Here is a 24,546-nt window from a genome sequence, read left to right on the forward strand (position 1 = left end):
TCCAGATTGCTAAATAAGCACAAGTTCTAATGGATAAAAAAAAAAAAAAAAAAGACAAAAATAAACTGGAAACAATTTGAAAAAATGTGCACTTTGTATTTTTTTAGGATTTTTTTAAAGACAGAACTCAAGACAACAAAACATGTACTGTAAATAGTAGGCACCATAATCAATATGAGCCACCAATATTTAAACTTGATTCAGGCCACATCCAGAACTTTTCTCTTATTTACAAATATTTAAGTTAAATACAACATTAAGTATTTCATTACATACAAAGTAAGAAAAGAATACTATACAACTGGGAAAGATACAGTGTTTCATTTAAATAGTTACATTACATATAAGCTGAATAGTACCAGTTTGGTTCATGTTTTTATGACACCTTCAAGAAAATCCTTCTCAACCATTTCTTCTATCTTTTGTCTTGCTTTGCTGGAGAAGGTCTTGAGGTTCTCCATTTTTATGTCCTTACTCGGAAAACAGTTGGGGTAAAGGACAGGGCTCCCTGAGTGTCCAACGCATCTGCTCGTGACTTTGCTGTTAAAAACTTGGCTGAGTACGTTGAAGAAAGGCAAAAGCTGCTCAATGCTGCGAACAGTGTAGATGGTTAAAAGCAAGTGACCTGGTTCCCAGCTTAGTGTTTTCCCTGAGCCGTCCTCCTCTGGGTTTTTCTGTAAATACAGAGAAATGGGAAATAATACAGGACAAAACAGAAAAAGCACAGGTAAAAAATGAAAGACTAATGCCCAATAAAGTATTTTTTCCAATATTCCAAAAATACTTGTCCTATCACCGAAACGGACGTACGCTGGAGCGCAGCTTTTGAAGCAGAGCTGCTCCCCCTCTCCCCGCGCTTTGCAGCAGCGGTGGCTGGGAGGGAACAGGCTGGCAGGCGGAGGGCTGACGCTACGGGAAGGCTGCGGTGGGCAGTGGAGTCCACTGCGCCTCCGCCACCGCATCCCGCTGGCGGCTAACAGAAACAGCCCAAGCTGGTGACAGCCAGCATTGCAGCCGCTTGGGGAAGTTGGGTGCTCCTTCCTCTGCTTTCCAAAGCAGGCTGGTCTCTGGTAACGCACGCGCTTCACCCTACCGCCAGCACTAGCGCCAATAAACCCCAGAGCAAGCTAAAACTGAAACGAAGCGCTTTCACTCCGAAGCTGGAGTTGAGGGTTTTCAGGAAGAGCAAAAGCGGTGCTGTTTTTAGTATCAGAAATAACACACGCGGAGGCTCTGAGCAAACACTTGAAGTTGTCCTCAAAGGAAAACGATGCAGTTACTCATTGCGTGTTGTCAGAAGACCTCCGTGACACACCTTCCATTTCATGGGAAAGAATTTCAGGAACCCCACCAGCAAAGGCAGCAGTCACACACCAGAGGCTCGCAGGCAGTGTCAGTACCCTGCTGTAACCCTGCAAATACCTGCATGCTAAAATACCTGAGCACCAACATCCAGCTGCTTATATGATATTCTTCACTCATTTCCTTCTTTTCTTTGAGTCAAAAAAACATATCCAAATCTCGACAATAAGGTACTATCACCACTAGAAACACCTTGTTTGGACTGTTACTGACAAACCAGCGTGGGAGAGCTGTTGCTGTGAAGTAGAGTTCCAGCGATACTGGTTTTTATTCTGTGAGGAAGGAGAAAAGCAGCAGGGAGGCCACATCAAGGAGAGCCACCTCCTGATCCGCCTCTCAGCAGTGCCTCCCTCCTGCAATGCCTCCCTAACGGCACTGCCTCCGCCCAGGCGGGGGTCCCCGAGCCCTGCCGGCTGCGCAGCTCCGAACGAGCAGGCTTTGTAAGCAGAGGGGAACGAGGGGGACAGCGGGAGCAGAGCGTAAGGTAAGGATTACTGATTGCACAGCCTTTGAGCAAACAGATTTTCTTCAAGAGATGGTACTTTAGCAAATACAGTTTTTGCCCTTTAAATGAAGCAATTGTCTTGCAATTCAGGAGCCTACATGACATCCGTTTCACAAAAAAACAATTAGGTTAAAATTAAATATGAACATATTTAGTATTTTAATCTGGCGGTTTGGCTCCCTGTGACAGGAGATTACCATTCCAGCTCTACAAGTCTCAAGAAAAGAAAGGCTCATAATGAACTAGAATGAAGGGAAGACTGCATTCCAACACAGACAGTTGTTGATGCCTCTTGCTTTTAATGAAGCTACTAATTTTTAAGGTTTCTCCTTTAAAAACTTCATACTGGATTCACAGAAGAGAGGCTTGTCAGTACTGGTTCTCTATTGTGCTTACCGTTACCCCGTGGTGAGCACGGACCGCCTCCCGTGTTACACAGCAGCCAGCCAAACGGGGTGCCCCTGCAAACACTAACTCTCTCTCCGAGCAATGAAATACAATCTATCCAAGCCATTTCCTCACGGCAGTATCTGCTAAGCAATCACCACTAATGCCTCAGATACTTAAAACAACTGTTAATTTGACAGAGACTGATTATGGATCGTGTGTTTCACACCTGCCGTTTGGCAAAAATTTTTTTATGATTTAATTTTATGATGATTTGCGATCATAATTCTTCTTAGAACTAACATTACCTTTCTGTAATCTATTTCATGTAAGAAACCAACTTAAAAATAAATTTTTAAGTTATCTATAAAAATAAGGGCCCTCGTGATTCTTTCACTTCAAAAAAATCTCTCAACTTTGTCCTCTAACAAGACTGAGCTCTCAGTTCTTACTGACAGCTAAATACTGCCCAGGGCCTTGAGGTGATGGTACTGTTATGGCGAGCTTGTTTCACAACTCAAGCATCACAGGCCACCCTCACCTGATGCTTGGCCATCTCCATTCCCTCCAAAACCACCGTCTTAAAGTCCTCCTGTTTGTCCTGTGGAAGGAAAGAGGAGAACTTTCAGACTGCATTTCATATATCAAAGTAATACTTTGCCGTGAAGGCCGTGCAGTTCCTTGGCTGGGTGCTGTGCTTCAGCTAGAAAAGTCACCCACCCCAAAGAGTCCCTGGTCGAGAAAGAGCAGCCTCTGGGGCTGGTGTGGCCAAGACACTATCAGGCAATAACAGCACGGCCCGTTTGTTCTGTTTATTGCCAGTAGTGCCGAGGGAGGTTTTTAAGCACGTTTCCTTTAGACAACAGAGCCTGAGCAACACCATACTACACCAATCTGTACATTAGTCAGAGTGCCCCTGAAGGAAAATTAAGATCCACTGGAACATTTTGCTCAGAAACAGTTATTTTCTAAGAAAAACCCGCAGCTATGTGCAACAGTATTCTCCTCTGCACAACAAAGAAATGGCCTGGAAGTCAGTATTCATTGCCTCATGTTTATCTCATCCTCATACCCCTAGCTATGGCTGACAGTGTGCAACGGCTGCCGTGACTAGGGGGTTCCAGAAATTCCAGGAAGTTTTCTATATTCTTGAAGCATACTGTGGAAGTTCTGACTTCAGGCATCTATCTCGACATACAGTACTTACCAGCATGTATATTTTATACATTGTATGTAATTTATAAGTCATGCGGAGAGATTATTCGGAGTGTGACAACTTTCTAACCGGTATAGCACACCACACTGCACATCAGGGTTAGAGGCTATGCCTGATTAGCAGTCAGTCAAAACTGATTATTCCTTTATACATGTGAGAAGAGAAATTTAGTCTCATCTTCACGGTTCAAAAACAACAAAATGAAGAATGCAGATGTGCTTCAGGTGCGTGTTTTATCCCCTATAGCTGTGAGTCTCGCTTGAATAATTCAGATCTGCCTGCAACTAAGTTATCCCTAAATTTTATGTAGCCACTTGTATGCCAGCAGTAGTTTCTTTACTCAATGAAAACATTCATTAGAGATTGTAAATGCAGTAGCTACGGCAAGCTGCCAGTGTCACAGCCCTGACGATGCCATCTATTTGGAGGGAAAGCTTTGAAGTTTCATTCTTGGCTTTCTCCCATATGGCTTGGAGCTTCCTCCCTGTTTCCCTGGCCCACCCAGCAACCTTTCCCAGTGAAGTGCCTGCCTGGGGAGCGCTGCCCTCACAGCAGGAGCAGCAAAGTATCTGACAGCCATTTTCTTCGTGGCAGCAGAAGGGAACTCCCTGGGACAGGGCTTGGCCAGCTTTCATCAGGTTCATTAGCGGATCAAGCCTCCAGCCCACCCAAACTAGGGTTTTAATATACCTCATGCACCAGCATAATGACAACCCTAATTCTGCTCCCACTCTACAAACTGTGCAGCCAAGATTACCCCAGAAGCGCTTCTACTGCTCTCTGACTTCTTCCATTCATCGCAGCTGCTTCGGGGAAGAAACCCAGCCCTCCCTGGCTCTGCATGGTCCCAAGACTCTTGGTTCTGTCATTTTTAGGAATGCAAATTTTCTAAATATTTAAATGTGATAATTATTAACAAAAATGCTTTTCTACTTCAAAAGGTAGTTAGTTATACTAGTATCTACATATATGACTGGCTATCTGAAAGTGATTTTATGTTAAAATAGACACTGAAGTATATTTTACTTTTTACTCAAATAATACAAATAATACTTTTAATTGGAAACTCTGAAGTCACTGACCATAGTAGGTTTGGGGGTTTTTTTGTTTGTTAGTTTTGGTTTGGTTTTTTGTTTTGCTTGTTTGTTTTTTGTTTTATATACCTACACGTGGTTTTTGCCTGATGCTGAGTTGAGATTACTCCAGTGGGAATCTCCCACACCAGATAAATTCCTTTCCATTCTTCATTGTTTAAAAAAAAAAAAAAATCCAAAACAAAACAGTGCTGCAAGTTACTGTACATGCAAGCTTTCAATGAAAAGTAAAACTGAAAGAAAGCAACATACCTTTGCTTTTTTTCGCAGCAGTTTTGCTAGACGTACCACATATGGTTTGAATTCCCTCTGATGCGTACCCTGTCTTCGTACTTCCAAGCCTGAATCATCTGACGCTTCTGGAATAAAAGCCCAACGATACCTGCCATGAGATAACACAAGCAGACATTATCCTTACTGAGCACACAGGCTTTTCTGGTAGATCTATAAATATGAGTGGATGAGGAAACCTAGTTAAGTATCAAAGAAAGAAGGGGGGGAAAAAACCAAAACTGACCCACACAAAAACCATCAGTCTTTGACAAGAAGGAATAGGAAAGGCACATTCTGAAAAGCAGGAGGTAATGTGGCCAAGAATGTGGCACTGTCTTTTTCCTTTAGTTTCTTAAAGTATTTAAGGATGCCAAGAGCGAGATAAGGCAGAGAAGCTAAAAACAGTAGTAGTCACATCTTCATTGTGTGCAAGAGAACTGAAAGCAATTCTGAATTATATGATATGTAAGTTACTTAAAACATTTTGCTGCACATTCGCAATGCTTACTATAACACACAAAATGTTCTCAATATACCATGTTGATAACAGAAACTCATTTATTTTACCTATTCATAGGCCAACAAGACCAAGTGGACCATTCCCTCCACCCCACCTTGCTGCACTGCAAGGGCTGGGTACTTGCATTATAAACTATAAAGGAAATAAAAATTTCTGTCCTTAAAACTTCAATCCAAGCCCCCGTGATAACGCCATAAAAGACGGTGTGATTCAGCATGACTATTGTCTTTCCAGAAATGCACAGTAATGACCTAAATAAAACTAGGTCGGCTAATAATGGGGATTGGGACAGCTCAGAGAATTGAACCAGAATTATTAGCCAAATCCCCAGAAAATAAAATAAATGAAGGAACCTTCAACATTAGATTTAGATTCAGAAATACTACAGGGCACAAACTGACACAGTATGTGCAAGTCCTTCCACCCTCTAGCCCACACGAGTGGCTTTTAAGTAACAGGATAATTAGAGGTGACCGAACGTCTCCAGCAGCTGTGCAGCTGCTGCAGGGCAGCAGCTCTCACACAGTCACCACCATGAAGTGTCAAGGAAGAGAGGAGAGACCTTCTTTTGTCCTTGGCAGCCTCTCATTTCTAAGGTCTTCAGCAAATGCCAGTTGTTTTCCATTAATTTTTTTTCCAACAGAACAGGATTGCAGGGGCACTGAGGAAGCAGTTTGCACACAGGAATGCTACTGACCAAGAAAAACCTATGGGGGGGGTCCCCTTCACAAGCAGATTTGTTGCAACATCTTCCAGATCACGCAGGAGTAATTTAAGTGAGTCATGCAGATGGCTGTATGTCATCTCAGATCTCATGCATTAGTCACTGAGACGTGTGGGTATATTTTGAGTTCTTAGACATTACTGCAACTAAATACTTTAAAAATAAAATACTTGAATAAGTCATTATTACTGATTAGCTCACAAGTGTGGAGAATCTCTTGCCACAGGTTAAATCAAACCAGACTGAACTCATAGGGTGTGTAGCATCATTTGCTCTGGGGGCCGCTCTGACACGGGAAGGGAATGAACTGTGGGCTGCCCTAGGTGAAGGCACGAAAAGGAAAGGAAATAGGAAAACAAAGATTTTTATATACTAGAATTTTACCAAGAGGCATGGAAAAACATCCGAAAACTTAAATGACAGTGTCTTCTACTCACATCTGAAACTGAGGCAGGTTTTCAGATGGTAAAGCTAGGGCCAAGTCCAGAAATTTGCAAGCGGACAAGTACAGGTTCAACCATCTCTGGCTATTGTAGGACGTGGAGAAACCATTGCCGCCTGTGTACGTCGTCTCCAGACCAGCAACAGATGGGCCAGAAGTTCTAAAATAAATTGTAGCAGGCAGATGAGTCATAACAGCCTTCTGCCAGTATGGGAACATCATCCTTCTTACTTCCCTTTACAAACACACAACTCTATTTACCAACTTAATCCTGAATCCATAAATCAAATCAGAACACTGCAAGTCTGTGCTATGGGTGGAGTTTTGTATGTTTGTACATAAATATATATATATACACACACACACATATATATAAAGATAAAATGTTATTATATAATAAACATGTTGCACTGTATCTCATTCCCATCGCACATCCAAATTAAGAGAAAGTTCAAAATTGCCAGTTACGTTGATATTACTTTATTTTAGGGAAAAATTCTTCAAAAGAACAAATAGAATCTAGGAAAAAAAGTGAAGAACAAGACTTGAGCAAATAACTCCTGTTCTTTTGAGAAATCTGCCTCTACTGCTAGCATTGACTGAAATTGGATCATACTGTGCAGAAGGTAGATGGGACAGAAATGGACAACGAAACAGGAAAAATTATCTACCTCATTTTTATCTCATTCTAAGACTAGAAGAAACCACATTTTTATTTAGACCAAAAAAAAAAGTGCATCAGTCTTATTCTAAATAAAAGTGTATGATACAGAAAAGCTATGAAGTCATGCCATGCATATTTTAATTGCAGAAGCAGTATCATTTTAGCCAGGAAAGCACTGTAAGAACTAACATACTTGTACTGCATAATTTACCTTAGGGGTTTATGAGCAATCTGACAGTGGGATTTTTTTGTTTTGTTTTGTCCTGAACAGTATGTCCCTGGTACTGCAGTCAGACTGAACTACCCTTTACTTGTCCTTCTCATTTGAGCTTGACAATTCTTTCTAAGACAAATTATTCTAAAGAATGAGCATGCCAGGAGACTGTTACCAAGTTAAACAAGTGGGAAGGTCATAAGCTTACCTGGAAATGTCTTCATCAGCAGTGAGCTCCTGTTCCATCAGTAAAAACACTTGTACCTGAAGATCAAATGCTACATTTTAATACCATTTTTTATGGACTGTGACTCAGGAAAATGCTGTAAGCAGACCTGAATAATAAGCCTTAGAGGAACTGTTTGGAGCTTTATTTCCATTCCTGTATGACGAAGTAACCCCCTGAGCTATGAGGGGACACTGGCAATCTAAAGCTCTTTCATCCCTTATATATAGCCTGGGTAGCACAAGGGTGATAAGAAACTGGCTCTGTTATGGCCAGGAAAGCTCTCAGAGGCTAATCCGCCCCCCACTACTTAGAAAGAGAGCAAGACCTAAAGGAAATGAGAATAAAGAATCACGTAACGGAGCAGTCAAGCTCAGGTGTGAATTCCCAGAAGTAACACAGTCCTGTCCACTGAAAGTAGTTCCAGGACTGTGGTAACTTGTGTAAAGGCATAGGAATCAGAGGGCTACACTAAGTAGAACAGGTTTCCTAATATTTATACTATTGACAGGTTCAATATTAAATGCATCTATTGCCAAAACAATGCACTTGGGTCTTTAAAATACTTTATATAGCTGTTCTCCTTCTATTGCTTAGATCTGTGGTTATCTAAGGACTAGATTAGGCACCTACAGATACAACAAAAAAATCACAGCAGTGATTCTGATTCGCCATCTGTGTTAGCCAGTCCCTTGGGAATTCCTTGGCTAACAGGCTAAATGGACCACAGGATGCATCAACCACTCTCCTCCATTCCCATTGCCAAAGCTGAAACCCAAAAGAGTGCATCAAACAGCCAACACTGGAGACTCCACAGGTAGAAGCTCTGAATGGATGTTTATCCTGTCTTGTTATGCAGAGTAAAACAAGAGAAAGAAGAAAGCTGAGTTGAGCCTTGTATAAACCTAGTTACAAAATTTCAGCCACAATGTGATCTGAGTGGCCATCAATTGCCAATACAACATGGATTCTGACTCCTCCTTTATGTGGCTTCTCATCCTCATTGTTGGAGGAAGAGGGCTGAATGACCAGGGAAGCAGAAACAGGGAACACTGAGCAGAGCAGGAGCGGGAATGATGGAGAGGGTGCACATACACAGGCAGAAATTGAAGTAGGAGTCAGGAGGGAACAGTGTGGGCAAATACAAATTTAATACAGGAGACATCTGAACAGCTTAAATAGCATAAGCCACCAGGTATTCTATTTGGTTGCAAAAAACAGACATCAGGACTAAGAAAATACGTCAGCTTTCAATTTGTGTCCATTGTACATTTACATGCACAATATCTAGAAGAGATTTTCTTAAAAATGTTGAGGAGGAATGAGGCTGTGTCTCAAATTTGCACCAGTCTTCCAATTCATGAAGGCTAACTGCAACTCACCAGCTCAGTGATCATGGTTGGCCAAAGCGAGGTAAGGTGCTGCGGAGACATTCTTAAAAGCAATACTCTGAAAAACAGGAACACTTGGGAATGAAGGGTGGGCACCTGTGGCAAACGGAGACTTTCTACCAGCCTTTCTGAAACAAAAAGCCAAGAAGGTTTCCTCAATTCAGAAATTTTTCAGTCAAAACAACACAAGCATTTTGCAGTTCAGACGAGTAAAACCACCTGATATCTTGAACGTAGTAAATCCAACTACTGACTTGACTGGGGAAAAAAAAAAAAAAACAACCCTTCAAAGAATAAATCCTCAAACAAATGAAACAAGAAAGATGACGCAATTGACTAGCCATATGGAGAGACCAAAGTGTCCGCCTTGGTAGCACTAAAAGACAATATCTCTAGAAGGTGCTGCTGTAACTATTTGCATCATCTTAGAATAAAACCAAGCAGCTCCCATTCCCAATAACTTCATGTAAAAGGTCACTGGAAGATATCTTCTTCAGTGATAAATAGGACAGATAAACAGAACAGCAGAAAAAACAGCTAGAGAAGTCAAGAATTTAAAACCTCTTCAAGGTCAGCCTTTCTATTTATCCCTAGTTGATAGGTGTTTATACCTCAGATGTTCATGTCAAAACAGACGCTGCAGGTACCCAAGGACATTGATCAAACTATAAAATGACAGATCAGTGAAATAACCTGGATAAAAGTAAACTGGTAATCACGACGTCTGTGTAGTTTACAATCATTTAAGACTGAAAACATTCTAACCAAAATCTGCAGAAACTTTGCATCCAGCCACGGAAATTGTACCGCACACCGATATTCCAGGGGACAAATTTACCTGCTGTTACCCTGTCATACAAATACTCCTCAGTTAACATCAGAGTCCAGAAGTCCACTAAATGATACATTTTTACTGACCTTGTATGTCTGGAAGGTATTTCTGGTATTGGTCTATCTCACTACTAAAAATTGCGAAAGCCAGTCTCTTCAGGAGCATAGCACGCTGTTCCAGCTCTACATCTCGATTAGCAAACAGATTCAGTGAACTGCTCTGAGCCACAGCCACTCGTGCTGAAAGAAAGAATGCATAGTGCAGAGACAAACTTCAAAATTTCCCTTCTGTTTCACTTTAAGGCACAAATAACTTCTACTTTCATTGCATTAATGTAGTTCAAACACTGATGTTAAGAAGATGCATGTTCTGCAATTTGTATTTTCAACCACAGTGATTTAAAATCCATGTTGAAAGAAAACTTGTAAGTATACAGAATACTGCCTGGGTTTGAGGGTTTTTGGGAGGGAGTTTAGCCTTTTTTTTTTCAAACACAATTTGCAGGTATAGATGCTTAGAATTTTGGAATGTGCAGAATGGATTTTTCCTTAAGCAGAGTTAGTGTCAGATCTTAAAACAAACAAACAAAAACCACCACCACAAACAAACAAACCAAAAAACAACAAAAATCACCCACACCTGCTTTGCTTAATCAACTTTGCCATATAGGCAAAATTCACTGTGTGCCAGGATAGTCTCAAATTCTTCCACTTCAAGTTATCTAATTTATGGATCTCCAGTAGTTGAAGAAAACATGAAAAACATTTATTCCAATCTGTTTGATTTATTACATGTTGAACAAATGTTTTCTTCAAGATATTTGTTTTCCCTTTTTTTAATGTTTTCCTTGGAGAAAAGTCACTACTACATCAATACTTACTCATCAAATCTCTGAATGTGGTTTTGTCATGTGTCATCAAATTATCCATAATAGCTCTCCAACTAAAAGACGAAAATTGTACACAAATCAGAAAAGCAAGAAAAAAAAAAAAGGAATTTACAGGAATACTTACAGAGCTTTTTCTGCTCATTTAATTCAGGCTAAGGCTTCCAATCCAAGCTCTCTGCTACATAGGCATCATTTCCTTGGTGTGATTTGATCTGAAACTATAACTACATTTCTCGAACCCCCTTCTCAAAGAAAATACGGGATGCCATCCAGAGGGACCTTAACAGGCTAGAGAGGTGGGCCCGTGTGAATCTCATGAAGTTCAACAAGGCCAAGTGCAGGGTCCTGCACATGGGTTGGGGCAACCCCTGGTATCAATACAGGCTGGGGGATGAAGGGATAGAGAGCAGCCCAGAGGAGAAGGACTTGGGGTCCTCACATGGGCTGGCAATGTGCTCTTGCAGTCCAGAAAGCCAGCGGTATCCTGGGCTGCATCAAAACAAGCATGGCCATCAGAGAACCACCTCTCTCGACCTCTACTCTGTTCTGGTGAGACCCCACCTGGAGTACTGCGGCCAGCTCTGGGGCCCGCAACATAAGACGGACATGGACCTGTTGGAACGGGTCCAGAGAAGGGCCACAAAGATGATCAGAGGGCTGGAGCACCTCTCCTGTGAACACAGGCCGAGAGAGCTGGGGTTGTTTAGCCTGGAGGAGAAGGCTCCGGGGAGACCTTATAGCGGCTTTCCAGTACTTAAAGGGGGCCTACTGGAAATACAGGGAAAGACTCTTCATCAGGAAGTGTAGTGATAGGACAAGGGGTAACGGTTTTAAACTGAAAGAGGGTAGATTTAGATTAGATATTAGGAAGAAATTCTTTACTGTGAGGGTGGTGAAACACTGGAAGAGGTTGCCCAGGGAAGTTGTGGATGCCCCATGCCTGGAAGTGTTCAAGGCCGGGTTGGATGGGGCTTTGAGCAACCTGATCCTAGTGGAAGGTATCCCTGCCCATGGCAGGGGGGTTGGAACTAAATGATGTTTAAGGCCCCTTCCAACGCAAACCATTCTATGATTCTATAATATGTTAACCACTTTTTCCTCATAGAAAAAATAAATTAAAAAAAAAATTTGAAATTGAAAAAATAGACCTGTGCATAGAAATACACCTTAGGTAAGTGAGTTTCACATTTCATGTTGTAATCTAACACACATGATTTTTTCCCAACAGATCTCTGTTGAGAGAAATAGAAGAAATAAATTTTGGTCCACATTCTACATACTCATATGTAATGGTATACATAAAATTTGTAACAGCCATTGATATAAGCAGGAAAAAGAAAGTCTTACTGGTTAACACATGAAGCATCCATCTGGAAGAAACTGGAATCCATAAAGAGGTCAAATGCTTCCTTTTTCCATGCTCTCCTTGTATACTGATACCCACTAAGACTGCTTAATAACTGGACACAGGCTCGATAGCTGGATGCATTGTGAGCACTAAACAAAAAAAACAAAGTCAACATGAAACAATTTTCAATTGTTGCTTTATAGAACGTTTGATAGACATCTAATCCTTATCGTGCCTGTTTCAACTTAAGTGTCACCCACCAAATTTCAACTGGCTGTAGAGATCTACATCAATTCAATAAATTGTAAAGATACCTGTGATTACGGAGGTAGGGAACAACATAGTGCATAATATTTACAAGCAAAGGAATAACCCTCTCTTTTTCATCACTGTAGAAAACCATATCCAAGAGATGAGCCAAAACCTATAAAAGGAGAGGAAGATAAGTTATCACGCACTCCCAAATTGCTTTTTATCTACTATTCAGCTTTTTTTTTTTTTATAACATCCTTTACTGAACGTTCAAGTTTATGACAGAAGTGATCAAATTTCAGGTACTATACAAAATCCAGAGTACAAACTTCCCATAATTTTTAAAGCAAACTAAGGTAAAAACACAGAAGCATAAGCTCCTGAGCAAAGTGTTCTACAGAATAAGCTACAAACAAACAAAAAAAATTCAAAGATTGACTGCTGTTATCAGCAATAAGTAACACATACCACTAATAACACACAAAGTTTGCCACCCAAGAAGTTTCCTGTACTACACCTCTGAAAGGCCATGCTTTATGCCTCATAAATATTCAGTGAGATGGATAACTGGGTTAGTAACGGAGTTTTATATATTGTTACATGACAGGACCCAGAATCCATTCACATCAGTGTTTCCCATCAAATCTCCTTCCCCAAGCTTCTAGTCCAAGGCTTTTCACAATATAAAAGTTTATTATAAGACATTATTTATTACATCTGAGGAGACATTTACCTCAGAAAGTAAGGTCAATGCATGGACACTATAAACAGATGGAGTTATGTTTGAAGTTTCCATTGCTGGAGACAACATATCTAAATGAAGATAATAATAAAAAAATGTCCAAAGTTAGTTTTCTTAAGCCATTATTTACCTTACATATTTTAATAGCATATATTTTGAGGATGTACAGACTTTGCCACATACACTGTGTAAGATACTAATGCCTGAACCATACTGAAGCATTTTTAATGTATTCAAATATAGTAAAGCTGTCCTCTTTGTTCATTTTGGCCTGATAATTACTGCTTTGTTTAAAATAAAGACATAAATGAAACTACCTTCGACATCTGATTCTAAGTTGTTTCCATCAACCATAATCTTGGGGGAAGGCTTAACCTCTAAGTTTCGTCTTAGCCAAGTCGTCTGTTCCAAGGAAGAACCAGCAATTGCCCCAATGGCATCCACTATCTTGTGCGTCACATCCTAGTAGAAAAAACCCAAGCATTTTAAGAAGTTTGCGCAGAAGGGCTGTATTTGCTGTCCTGACGTGTTTTTGTAGAAAATCTATATAGCTAATTAAGTATAGAACTGCTTTCAAATCACTTCTGTTCTATATTATCAGTGATTAATAACTCCACAGAAAATGAGATCCTTTTCAACAGATTATAAATAGTACTAAGTAGAAGAAACTAAAGAGTCATTTCAGACTACAGAACTGATATATCAGATAATTCTAGTATATTCAAGCATTTATTGTTCAATATTTTCAAAAGAGACAAACATACAACAAGTTTCTTACTTGGAGATCTCTTTGATCTTTCTTATTCTCCAGGCTTGGGTTTTTCATAATGAACTCATTAAGAACCCTGAAAAAATATGGAAGTAGGTATGGATTTTCTTCTCACAATACATTATTCAGTATTTTCAAGAGCTAGGACAAATGTGAAGAAATTTATGTGCACAATACTTATTTACTAAACCTTCAGTCATTGCTACTTATCAATATTCTAGAAAGCATCCTTTCAAGTTTAAGTTAATTCTGATCATACCATAACTGTTTATCAAGAACATGTTTTACTAGACTATACACAAAATCACCTTTAGAGACAGCTTACTAGGGAAGATAAACTCCGGAAAGTCAAGAAAACGGTCCTTGAAGAACTACACAGAAAATCATATTCAACATTTTATTTCTAACACTCCACAAACAGCTTTCATGCTGGGAATGAATCCTTTCTAGTGGGCTACAACTCTACACATACCTAAGAAATAGTCATTGTAGTTATTTTTTAAGAAAAATCAGAAACTTAAACCTACTGTTTAAAGAGCCTGAATCACTCAAATAATCAGTAAGGTAAGATCGTGGCTTATATCATATTATAATATAAAATATAATATATGTAACCATTCCTCAGAGAAGAACCTGATTTGATAAAACCCACAGAACTCGGGCAATAGCTCTACCACTCAAAAATAAGCGAGAGAGATTTGAAAACACTAACACTTCAGTATGTTTTCACACACTTACATTTGAGTTTATTTGGAAATTGCAAATATCAACAGCACTTACCCAAGTATGAGGAATTGTCCTGGAGCTGGAAGACCAACCTGGATGGAATCTTTTAACAGAAGCAGCAGTGCTGCCCAGCTATCTACTAAGCTGGTCACTGGAATCCTAAGAGAGAGAGCAGAAATGGCAATGAAAACAGCATCATGGGGTATTCCCCATTTTCTTTCCACCTCACAGTTCTGTCAGATACTGTGAATCAACATTCATACAGATTCTTTGGTTTTTCATTTAATATTAGGTGGCTACATCAAGTCATTAAGAAAAGGAGGAAGGCAGAAGAACAGTGTAGTCAAAAGACATGCTTTTCAGTCCAAGGAGGGAGTGGTACCAATGAGCTACTGCACAATTACGATCAGCTTTCCTTGGGCAGGGGGTCAGATTTCCTGCAGGATTTTTAGGTGGGGGGGAAGAAAGGTGATGCAGAACTAGGGAACTCACAAAATAAATCCCTTTCTTTTTTATGACACCTACAGTTCAAACCCATTCTTTCTTCATGATTTATATTTCACAAGGTATTTCTCATCCTAGGGATTATAAAAAGATGTAAAATATTCAAATTGTCCATCTGCTTCTTGATGACAGAAATAAAATTTAACTTCGTCTTACCTTTGAGTATAAGCATAGAAAAACTGCAACATGCAGACTTCCAGTGAAAGATGTTTCTAGAAAAAGATACAAAACCTGTGTCATCAGGAAGAAGAAAGTGACTTTTTTTTCCTCCTCACTTGCCAGGGCAAAACTGACAATGCTATAATGTTACTGCAGTGTCTGAAGATATAGCTTAATTCATTAACAGGATATTATGAATGTCCATTTAGGCACCTCTCTATAAAGTTATTCTTCTCTTTTTTTAATTCCCTCTTTTCCCCACATCCTCACTTCCCTTTCCCACCTGAAAAAAATCAACCTGATGCTAGGTATGCACCTGTTTCCCTAATGTAAGCAGCCTATCCCCACAAAAGAGTCTTGCACAGAAGCAGTAAACAGGATTCTGGAGTTGTTCAGTAAATCGTCATGACTTAAGGAGGTACGCCTTCCCTCCAAAAGTTCATCCTCCTATTAGATACTGTGAAAATTTTCACACTGTACTGATCAGCTTTGTGAATGAAGTATCCTTATCATCAGTAATCTAAGCTTCAGTAAGAGGACATTAAATAAATCAATAGCATCTCTACAGTCTTCATACCTTGTCCTTTGCTATGGCTGGAGGCTGCTTCAAAACTTCTTTCACTGTTTGTATAACAGTCTCCGTTCTCATAACACTGATAGAGCGAACTAGCTCGACCAGTAGAAGTTGCTCTTCACCTGCTGTAGGAATAACCTAAAAGAATCAAATGTATGTCACAGATTATCATCACAGACAATGCCTATGCCAAAATTAAGGCAGCTGATCTCATGGGATTGAAATGTTAGTAACTAACAGTTCATCTAGAGACTTGGGAGTCACTTATTCTTTTCCTGAAGAATTCAGGAAGATCATCCAATTTTAAAATAAATTGGTAGCTCCCTGACAGTACAGTTTCTAATTAGAAATATAATATAAATATTCTCTGTATTTCATACTACCTATTTTTTCACTGGAATGTCTGAATTTTCTCCTTACTGCTTCAAAATCCCTTAAAGCTATTTCCACGATTTCACATGACCACTGTAGTATAAACATACCTTTGTTCTAGAAGTATTTTTATTTTGCCTCCTTTCATTCCATACAAACGCAATAGCAGCCATGAAGTGAACACCATGATTCATTGAAATTGGTCCCAAAAGTTCGAGAATCTGCTGCCTCAAATTCTGAAAGGTGGAAGCAGAACACATATACCTTTAGATAAGCACCTCAGCATTATGTTCAAAACAGCTAGCTAAAAGCCATACTTGGATGGTAACTATCACTAACTTTTATAAAAATGGGAGGATGTACTCAGAGGGTTCATAAAGCTCCATTCTACATCTGGTACTCTTCAATCATTTTATTCATGACTAATACAAGGGAAGATAAAATACACTTGTTAAATTTGCAAATGGTAATGAAGTGGGAAGCAACTGATAGAAAAGTACAGAACTAAAAATGATCTGACAAACTTAAAAAGCATCCTGAAAAAAGATCAACTGCAATAAAATCTTGATCTTTGCATGCAAAGGTAGGGATAAACAACTTTAGCGATTCAGGATGAGAAACTATTTAGATAGTGGTGCTACAGAAAAAAAGTCTTGGGATTATGGTGGATCACAAACTCATCATGACAACTTTGCAAGGAAGGGGAAAAGAGCATTCATAAATAGCAACACCTCATGAAAGACATTAAGTATTTCCCCTGAAAGAAGATACCCCATACCATGTCCCGTTTTGGACACCTTACTTCAAGAAATGTACCACGACCTGACAGAACTCAAACTATAAAAAGAAAGATTAGTGCTATGGAATATGATGCACAAGAAGGGGCAGAAATGGGTTTGTATATAGTCAGGAGAAAAGCATAAGTGGAGATACAATAGTTATCAAACGTGTACAAGGTAGTTAGGAAGAAGAAAGGAAGATGATGTTCACGTCTGCCACAAATAGTGATAGACTTGCTTTGTAGCAAGTGAGATACAGATTAAGAAGCAGAGGTGGTGGGGAAATCCTAAAAGAAAGGACATGCTACTCTGGGAGACTGAAATACTCACTGTTGAAACTCCCAGTAATGTTTTTTAAGCATGTCAGAAGTTACTGAGGCACACTTGGGTCAGGACATGCATTTCCTGAGCTGTCTTCTTGACCTGTTTTCTATGACAGGAAGATTTCAGAAAAAAAAGCACTTTCTACCTGTTTTCTGAAAGCCATTTTTACCTTGGTCAGAGATATTTAAGTAGGAATTGTCTAAGCTTGCAGGAAACTGCTATATACGATCCCAGAGCTTGACTATATACTTTTATGTACTTGCCAAGAGTGTGGTTGCAAAGCAACCTAGTTGTACTGAAGCTTAAAAAGCTTGCTTATACTTTAGACACACAATTCTGTAGACTTCCAGAGTTTTGTGTGTTTTTAACCACATCCACCAACTCCAAGGCAGCTACAAAAGCATTACCTGAAAGCAATGAGGTGAAAAAGTAAAATAACCTACAGTGATACTACACTGAACAAGCTGAATTAAAACTGGACTTTTTCATAAACAGGACATGTTGAATGCTCTTTTGAATACTACGGATTTGGGCAAATTAAAGAAAAGCTGGAGTGTACAGAAGAGTTAATGTTTAACCAGAGTACAAAAGCTTATCCTTTTTTCACAGAAGCAGCATAATATTACAGGCCATCAACAAGTAGACTCCCTTTCTTTCAGTGAGTAGGAAACCCTATGGGCAGCACAAAGATGACCACGGATGCTGTGTGTGCAAAGACATGGAGTTTTAGATAAGTTATTTTTTATTCCTTCAATCTGAATTGTCATTCAGGTTGAAAAGGATGTAACACAGCATCATCACAAACATTTCTGAGAGTATTCAAATTAACTGAGGAAATCTTATTTTAAACCATTTCAAATTTAAATGACAATTTCCTATTAAATAACGTGAAGTATAAGAAGTTTGAAATGTTTCCAATAAGAGGGCTAGGCAGCATTCTCAGTATAGTCCTATTTGACCCCTTCTCAGGCTCTCTTCTTTATGATTACTAGCTCACTATCTGCTATGTCATTTCCCTGTGCACAGTGACATCACTGTATGGGAACTGAATGAATAAAGGAACTAGTTCATGAGTGTCCAAGTACTAGATGTTTTAAGAGCAGAGTTCTCTTTTGTTAAGATTTTACATTAATCTTTTATATCTTTTGAGGCATAAAAGGGTGGCTTACATTTTTTCAGGATGGATTTCATTTTCTTTGTAGAAAGCAAAGAGGTGAGACTTTGTTGTCTTGAATTGACACACTCAAGTTTAAAAGCAGATTCAATACCCATTTATAAAAGCCTTGTTTGTGGGGTGGGTGAGTAGATGAGGACAAAGGTATTAAAAATCAATTTACATTTAAGAGAATGGAATTGGATTTAGTTTGACAAAGGTATTAATGAACAACTTAAACAATATTATCCCTGATATTCTGACCTTTGTTGACCCAAGATTAATGGTAGTAATGGATGCAGCAGCAGCAGCAGCCGTTTTCTCTGAAGAATCTGCGAGGTGAAGGATGCTCCACAGCAAAGTCACAGAAGACATGATCATATGCAAGATAGATAGGATCCCATTGCGTGCTTCAATCAAGTGCTTCTGATCTACATTAACCAAAAGCTAGTGGATTTGAAGGGGAGAGAGGAGGAAGAGTATTAAATATCTATTTATATAGCATAAGTAAAATAGTGTAAATTGAGACTTAATAGACATGGAAGCTTTCAACCTTAACTCCTTTTCAAATTAGTAATTCTTATAGTATGTACAGCTTTTGAGTCTATTAAAAATAATAGATAAAGAATCTTTTGAGTCAGTTGTGCATTATCAAATGCATTCTGAACATGTGAGGCCTCTTGTCTACAGCAATCAATTTCGTATCATCTGCCCATATCTTTGCAAAACAATTATTTCAGAATTTCAAGTGTAACTAATACTCTAGGCAAAATTATTTACTTGCACAGACAATAAACACTTTTCAGTTACTTTTAAATGAATGGAAGACAAAGGGGTATAAGAACAAAAAAAAAAAAAGCCAAAACAATATTGCAGAGAGAGTAGGACAAAAATTTTCTTGCAGAATCTGGGCCAAATTCTTAGAGAGACTATGCTCAGAATATCAGATCTAAAAATACTGCTTGACTAAAAAGACAAATTGTGAATATACCAAAGGAGCAGAAAGAGAATGTTTTGACATATTGCAAGATGAACACAGTGCAGCCAGAAAGTAACAGGATAGGCATCAGTCTGGGAAGTTCCACAAAACAAAGCCAGCTCTAAAAAGTGTCATTTTAGAGGTCTGAAAGTTAAGGAATTCCTACTTTAGTTATTTCAGGGTAACAAAAAACAACCCAAAACCCAAAAGAAACCAGCCAAACGAAAAAAATCTAATACTATTCTCTTAAAAGTATAATTAGTAGAAAATTGTTTTTCTGTTTGAGACGTGTATATTATCAATAAAAAACATACTTACAGCTAAGACAATATATTTGCTATTTTTCCCACTCAGGTCTTCACATCTGCTAACATAATCACAGTCCTTAATTTGACACGTACTGCATAGGAACTTCTCAGACACCCAGATAAGTTTACCTGATGATACTGTGTAGATGGATCCAGGAGGCAGTAATGAATTATTGTTGTGATCCCTTCTAATAAAGTAAGAACCATATCTGGGGGAGTGACTGATGCCATCCAGAGAGGCCTAAAATAAGAGATTGATTTTTTTTTTAAAATGGGTTAATCTCATTGTAAAGTAATTCAACACCATCAAACGTGCTTAAAAAGATTATACACCTCTACATATGCATACCTATTATCAGATAATCCTGTTTCATATTTATACTGCTGAATTAAATTATCCAAGTTCCTGCAGAGCTGAAGAGTCACTGAAACAACCACCCTTTGAAGAACTTTTCCCATGTAAGGCAACGTAGAAGTGATAAGGCCAATCCACTGGGGATGCATTTTACAGGCACAGTGCTGGTGTAAAGCTCGTATCACTGCGCAGAGAAACATGCCTTGGCAGGTTATTGGCTGGGAATGTAAATACTGAAGAGAAGTCATCGGCTGCTGGGGACCAATGTGCTCCAAGTCCGTTATGACAAAGTCAAAGCCCGTTTCATTTTCCTCAGGCACAGTCATTACTCTGTGTTCCAGCACAATCAGCCGTTGAAGTACTTTTAAAAGCTGTGACTGCAGAGTACTACCATTGTCAAATTCATCTTCAGAAAAATTTATAAGGCTGTCTTCAGAGAAACCTTCTTCTACAGCCACTATGTTTTTTCCAGCCATCTTTTCACTGTGCCATTTCTGTGCACTGAAGATAGAAGACAGCAGACAATGCAGGATCACTTTCTGAACCTTGCACTTGGACAACATGTCTGAAATAAAACTAGGAAAGCCTTTTGCAGAGCTTTCTATCACTTTTGCTAACTCAGCAAAGAGAAGTGTCAGAATTTCTATACTCATCATTTGCATATTACGGTTTCCTATTAGATCTTGTGAGGTTACTTTAACATGAGTCGGATAGTGGCTCCGCATATAGTATAAACACAAGGAGATAAGAATTTCTATGTACATAGAGCTCCGAAAATTATGGTTAGAATCAACTGGAATGTGACTATAGAAATCCTTGCCCATAACAGATATTCGATGCCTGGCTAGAAGATTCTGGAGCAACGAAAGCTGAGGAGTGTATGCATTGTTGACACTGGTAGTGGAGATAGCACTTACAAAAGCTGAAGGATTTGTTTTCAGAATTGCTTTAATTGCAGAAAAAGCATACAATGTCCTTGAAGAGTCATACAGCTGGAGATAAAGCAGCACATGTTGATACAATGGATGGATATTAAAGTTGGGAGATTTCCGCATTCCTGGGGACCCCACATCACTTTCTATTTCTGAAATTTCTCCTTCTCCACAACTGTACCAGTTTTCTAAATCAAGACCATCACTAAAGAAGACGTTTGTTTGCTTAAGCTTTTCTGTTTGTGCTTTCTTCTTCTCTTCATCTTTCTTTTTGGCTATTTTCACCTTAGGTTTTGCACCTGGTTGCTTACCAGCCTCTTTAACAATTGTTTCTTTTTCTGACATTTTTTCTGGTAGCTTTCCTTTAAAGCTGAACTGAATACTACTGTGGCTTCGCTTTCTGGACTTTGATTCAGTGGAAGCAAGAGCAAGATCAGAGAGGGATTGCTGGCTTTCTGCAATACAGGGTGAAGAGTTATTTCTTGAAATTTCATCTCTTAAGCTCTCAAGTCCAGTCTCAGTTGAGGCAGATAGCAATTGGGAGCTGTCATTACTAAGCAAACTACTCCGGCTACTTTGAATATTTTGATCTTCATTTTTTGCCACCTCTATGGAGTTATCCAAGGGACTGAATTTACATGAAGTATCTTCAGAGTGTAAATTATGTTTAACTGGTTCAGCCTCTTCTCCGAGACCACTTACAACTTTGCATATAAGATCTGTAACCACTTGTTGCACAATTTCATCAGGTGAGTCTTCTCTGAGAGTCTGAGAGCTATCTTGAGCACTCAGGCTTTCTGTTTCCACTTCATAACTGATGTTGTCTCCAGTAGATGACTGAGAACAGCCAGAGTCAGAACTCTGCAGTATTTCACCTTGATGGTCAGGAAGGTCAAAATCAGACAGAACCATTGGTATGGTCTCACTGCTGGTACTTAACAAGGAAAGTCTGTCACTCAGAGGGTTGACAGTCAGGCTGAAGTTCTCCATTTCATCCATAGCAAGTTGTTTTTCATTGCCTTCTTTAGGTATAATAAGTTGTCCTTGGCTTACAGGCACATGGGAAAATGCTTGAAGAAAAACACAAAAAAAATTATGCACCTAATATTTTGTTCTTCAGAATAAGAATATAGAATTAAAATTTAGAATTTAAACTATATCGAGACTTCAAATTATAAAGGCAGGGTAAATAGTGCCTTTCCACTTCACAGCAGAAAGAAGAAATGTTAATATGCAAATGACACATTCACATAACCAAAGCAAGATTACTTTAACAGTAGACCTTAGCAAAACAACATAATTCTCCCATGAAACCTTATGCAGTCTTATCTGCTTGTGTTTTCATAAAAGCCAATTATTAGCATGTTACTAAAATTGCACAATAGACACAAACACCTTCAAACCTTATCAGTATGTTTTCAGCCAGCCCCACATCAGCAGTCTTAATTCATAAAAGCATTTCATTTCCTGGTTAAGCTTCAAACCACATTTTTAAGTTCTACTGAAGTTCAGTAAGACATAAGAAAATGCTCTGCAGTAAAATACCTGCATATCATCTTAATTTGAGAACAATAAAACTTCAACAATACTTGGGACACCCAAACTTGAATTAGATAAAACATGCACAAATGCACATACAAGCAGTAGCTATTCCAGCACTTTGTTTTGCGAGTTACCCTCAAAAATTTCTACTACATTTTTAATGTTCATGCAAATACCAAATAAGGACATTAAATAAGGAACTTCCTACAGTCTTCTTGTGTACATACCATCAGCACAGCTAAACTTCTGCATAAAGTGCTTTTCATTTTCTTCCTCAGGGTGATAGGGAGATTTAGTCCAGTAACATTCAGCCTGTACTCGCTGAACAGAAACCCGCTGAGTTTTTGGATGGAGAAGCAGTAGGAGCAAAGGTTCAAGAACTCTTGCAATATCATGTCTTTGAAGCACTTGATTTAACCAGGCTTGTCCCACTGACCATGTAGAACCATCCAAGCTATTAAGGCTGTCCAGCATGATAAACAAAGATCTAGAATAGAAAGAAGAACGAACCTAGCACAAATTCCACACTACTCAGAATAATCCCATTTTAATCCGATATATGATACATTTCAACATGTCAGTGTCTTCTCCATATAAAACATCATTTTCTTTGGAATCCAAACTTTGCAATCTGGAGTTTTATAATGAAGAAATGGCCAGAAAGAGCTAGTAATAAAGTCAGTTAAGACAGCTGCTCTAGTAGTAGCAGTCGTATAGTCAGTTCAAGTACTTGTACAGCTACTAGCATAGCAAGCTTTGGTTGCCTACTAAGTGCTAGTGCAGTACAAAAAGATAAAACTTTAAAAGCCAATTGACGCAGATGCATGGAAAAGAGAGGATAACTTATTCAAAGATCTTTTATTCAAGAATGAAGAAATATACTTGACAATTCAGCACTTCCTACTGTCATTATATTCTTCTTTTAATAGTTTTAGCCTTTAGAATCCTTTCCAGACTTGGGGAAAAACAATATATATATATTGAACTCTGAATTTTACCAACTGTTTTACATCCTCCAGTAGTACATGTTCATAAGCTTTTCACTGTATGTACAAAATTTATCACCACTTCTACAACAAGTGACAGTATCAAGCCAAAGAAATAACCTTTTTACTCCACTTCCTACAGCTAAGTATACATTAGGAAATTTAAATAAGCACTTTTCCACAACATTTGTGCTAGCTGAGGAAGACTAGTTCAGAGTCTGAATCTGTCAGTTTTTTCTAAGAAAGTAGTCTGATACGAGAAAACAAAACAGAAATCCTCTGCTGCTTGCTGTAAATGACACCTTATGTAGAACACACAGATTAAACAAAAGAACTTTCATATCTTAGTGCTTACTTGCAATTTTTTTTTCCTTAAGTTTTCTTAGCTTTACTGTTACTTTCCATTGTCATGGAATTCACTTCTGGGTTGACTTCTCTCTCCTGCTTTTGTTTTTACCAAATCACAGCAAGAACTCAGATACTATGTTCAATATACACAAATATTTTAATCACAGTTATAGTCAAGGAATCATGTGACCATTCCTGTCCTACTCTTTACAGCTACCAGAAAAATTTACAGCTTACATAATCATCACTGTGAAAACAATTTTGTCTAACATGAATTCATTTCTTGTCCTTCTTCCTTGCTCTCACACTGTAGTTCTCCACCTTCTAAACACTGTATGCTGCCAGTATAATGTAGTTAAAGATTTTGAAGCAAAATTTATTTCAACTGAATCATGCTTGCAATCACCAACCTGTCAAAGGTACGGCCAAAGGAAGAAGACTTGTTAATATGAAGGTCACGGGTGAGATGCCATAGCACTGCAAACTTCGCATGAGCTTCCATTCTTACTTTCTGTGGACCAAATTATAAGTTAGATCTATCAGAATACAACAGTCTCTGATAAGAACTGTAGGAAAAAAAAAAAAAGATGTATACAGAATCTTAAAAGATATAATGAAATTATTAAAATAAACTTTTTTGACTATGCATTCAAAT

The 24,546-nt window shown here is 38.7% G+C and overlaps 1 protein-coding gene across 9 annotated transcripts in view; it reads right to left on the minus strand.

Moving 5' to 3' along the window:
- Position 1: 1 nt before the first annotated feature.
- The window catches only part of DOP1A (DOP1 leucine zipper like protein A), a 67,870-nt gene continuing 43,325 nt past the window's right edge, over positions 2–24,546 (minus strand). For 2 of the 9 annotated variants that reach the window (XM_082306497.1, XM_082306494.1), the window contains 22 exons: positions 24,302–24,402; positions 22,785–23,044; positions 20,078–22,085; positions 19,858–19,969; positions 18,706–18,888; positions 16,296–16,421; positions 15,817–15,951; positions 15,237–15,292; positions 14,631–14,735; positions 13,860–13,926; positions 13,399–13,543; positions 13,073–13,152; positions 12,402–12,511; positions 12,087–12,236; positions 10,731–10,792; positions 9,937–10,089; positions 9,010–9,146; positions 7,610–7,665; positions 6,519–6,683; positions 4,817–4,946; positions 2,796–2,855; positions 104–674 (listed from right to left, as the gene is read on the minus strand). In XM_082306497.1, coding sequence (XP_082162623.1) covers positions 369–674; positions 2,796–2,855; positions 4,817–4,946; positions 6,519–6,683; positions 7,610–7,665; positions 9,010–9,146; positions 9,937–10,089; positions 10,731–10,792; positions 12,087–12,236; positions 12,402–12,511; positions 13,073–13,152; positions 13,399–13,543; positions 13,860–13,926; positions 14,631–14,735; positions 15,237–15,292; positions 15,817–15,951; positions 16,296–16,421; positions 18,706–18,888; positions 19,858–19,969; positions 20,078–22,085; positions 22,785–23,044; positions 24,302–24,402 — 4,707 coding nt within the window. In that variant the 3' untranslated portion in view covers positions 104–368. Of the gene's footprint in view, positions 27–103; positions 675–2,795; positions 2,856–4,816; positions 4,947–6,518; positions 6,684–7,609; positions 7,666–9,009; positions 9,147–9,936; positions 10,090–10,730; positions 10,793–12,086; positions 12,237–12,401; positions 12,512–13,072; positions 13,153–13,398; positions 13,544–13,859; positions 13,927–14,630; positions 14,736–15,236; positions 15,293–15,816; positions 15,952–16,295; positions 16,422–18,705; positions 18,889–19,857; positions 19,970–20,077; positions 22,086–22,784; positions 23,045–24,301; positions 24,403–24,546 lie in introns of those variants that run through there. The other 7 variants (XM_082306499.1, XM_082306496.1, XM_082306495.1 and 4 more) reach the window with 6 other exon arrangements.

The sequence above is a fragment of the Platalea leucorodia genome (genome assembly GCF_965183815.1).
Source record: "Platalea leucorodia genome assembly, chromosome: 3".
Lineage (NCBI taxonomy): Eukaryota > Metazoa > Chordata > Aves > Pelecaniformes > Threskiornithidae > Platalea > Platalea leucorodia.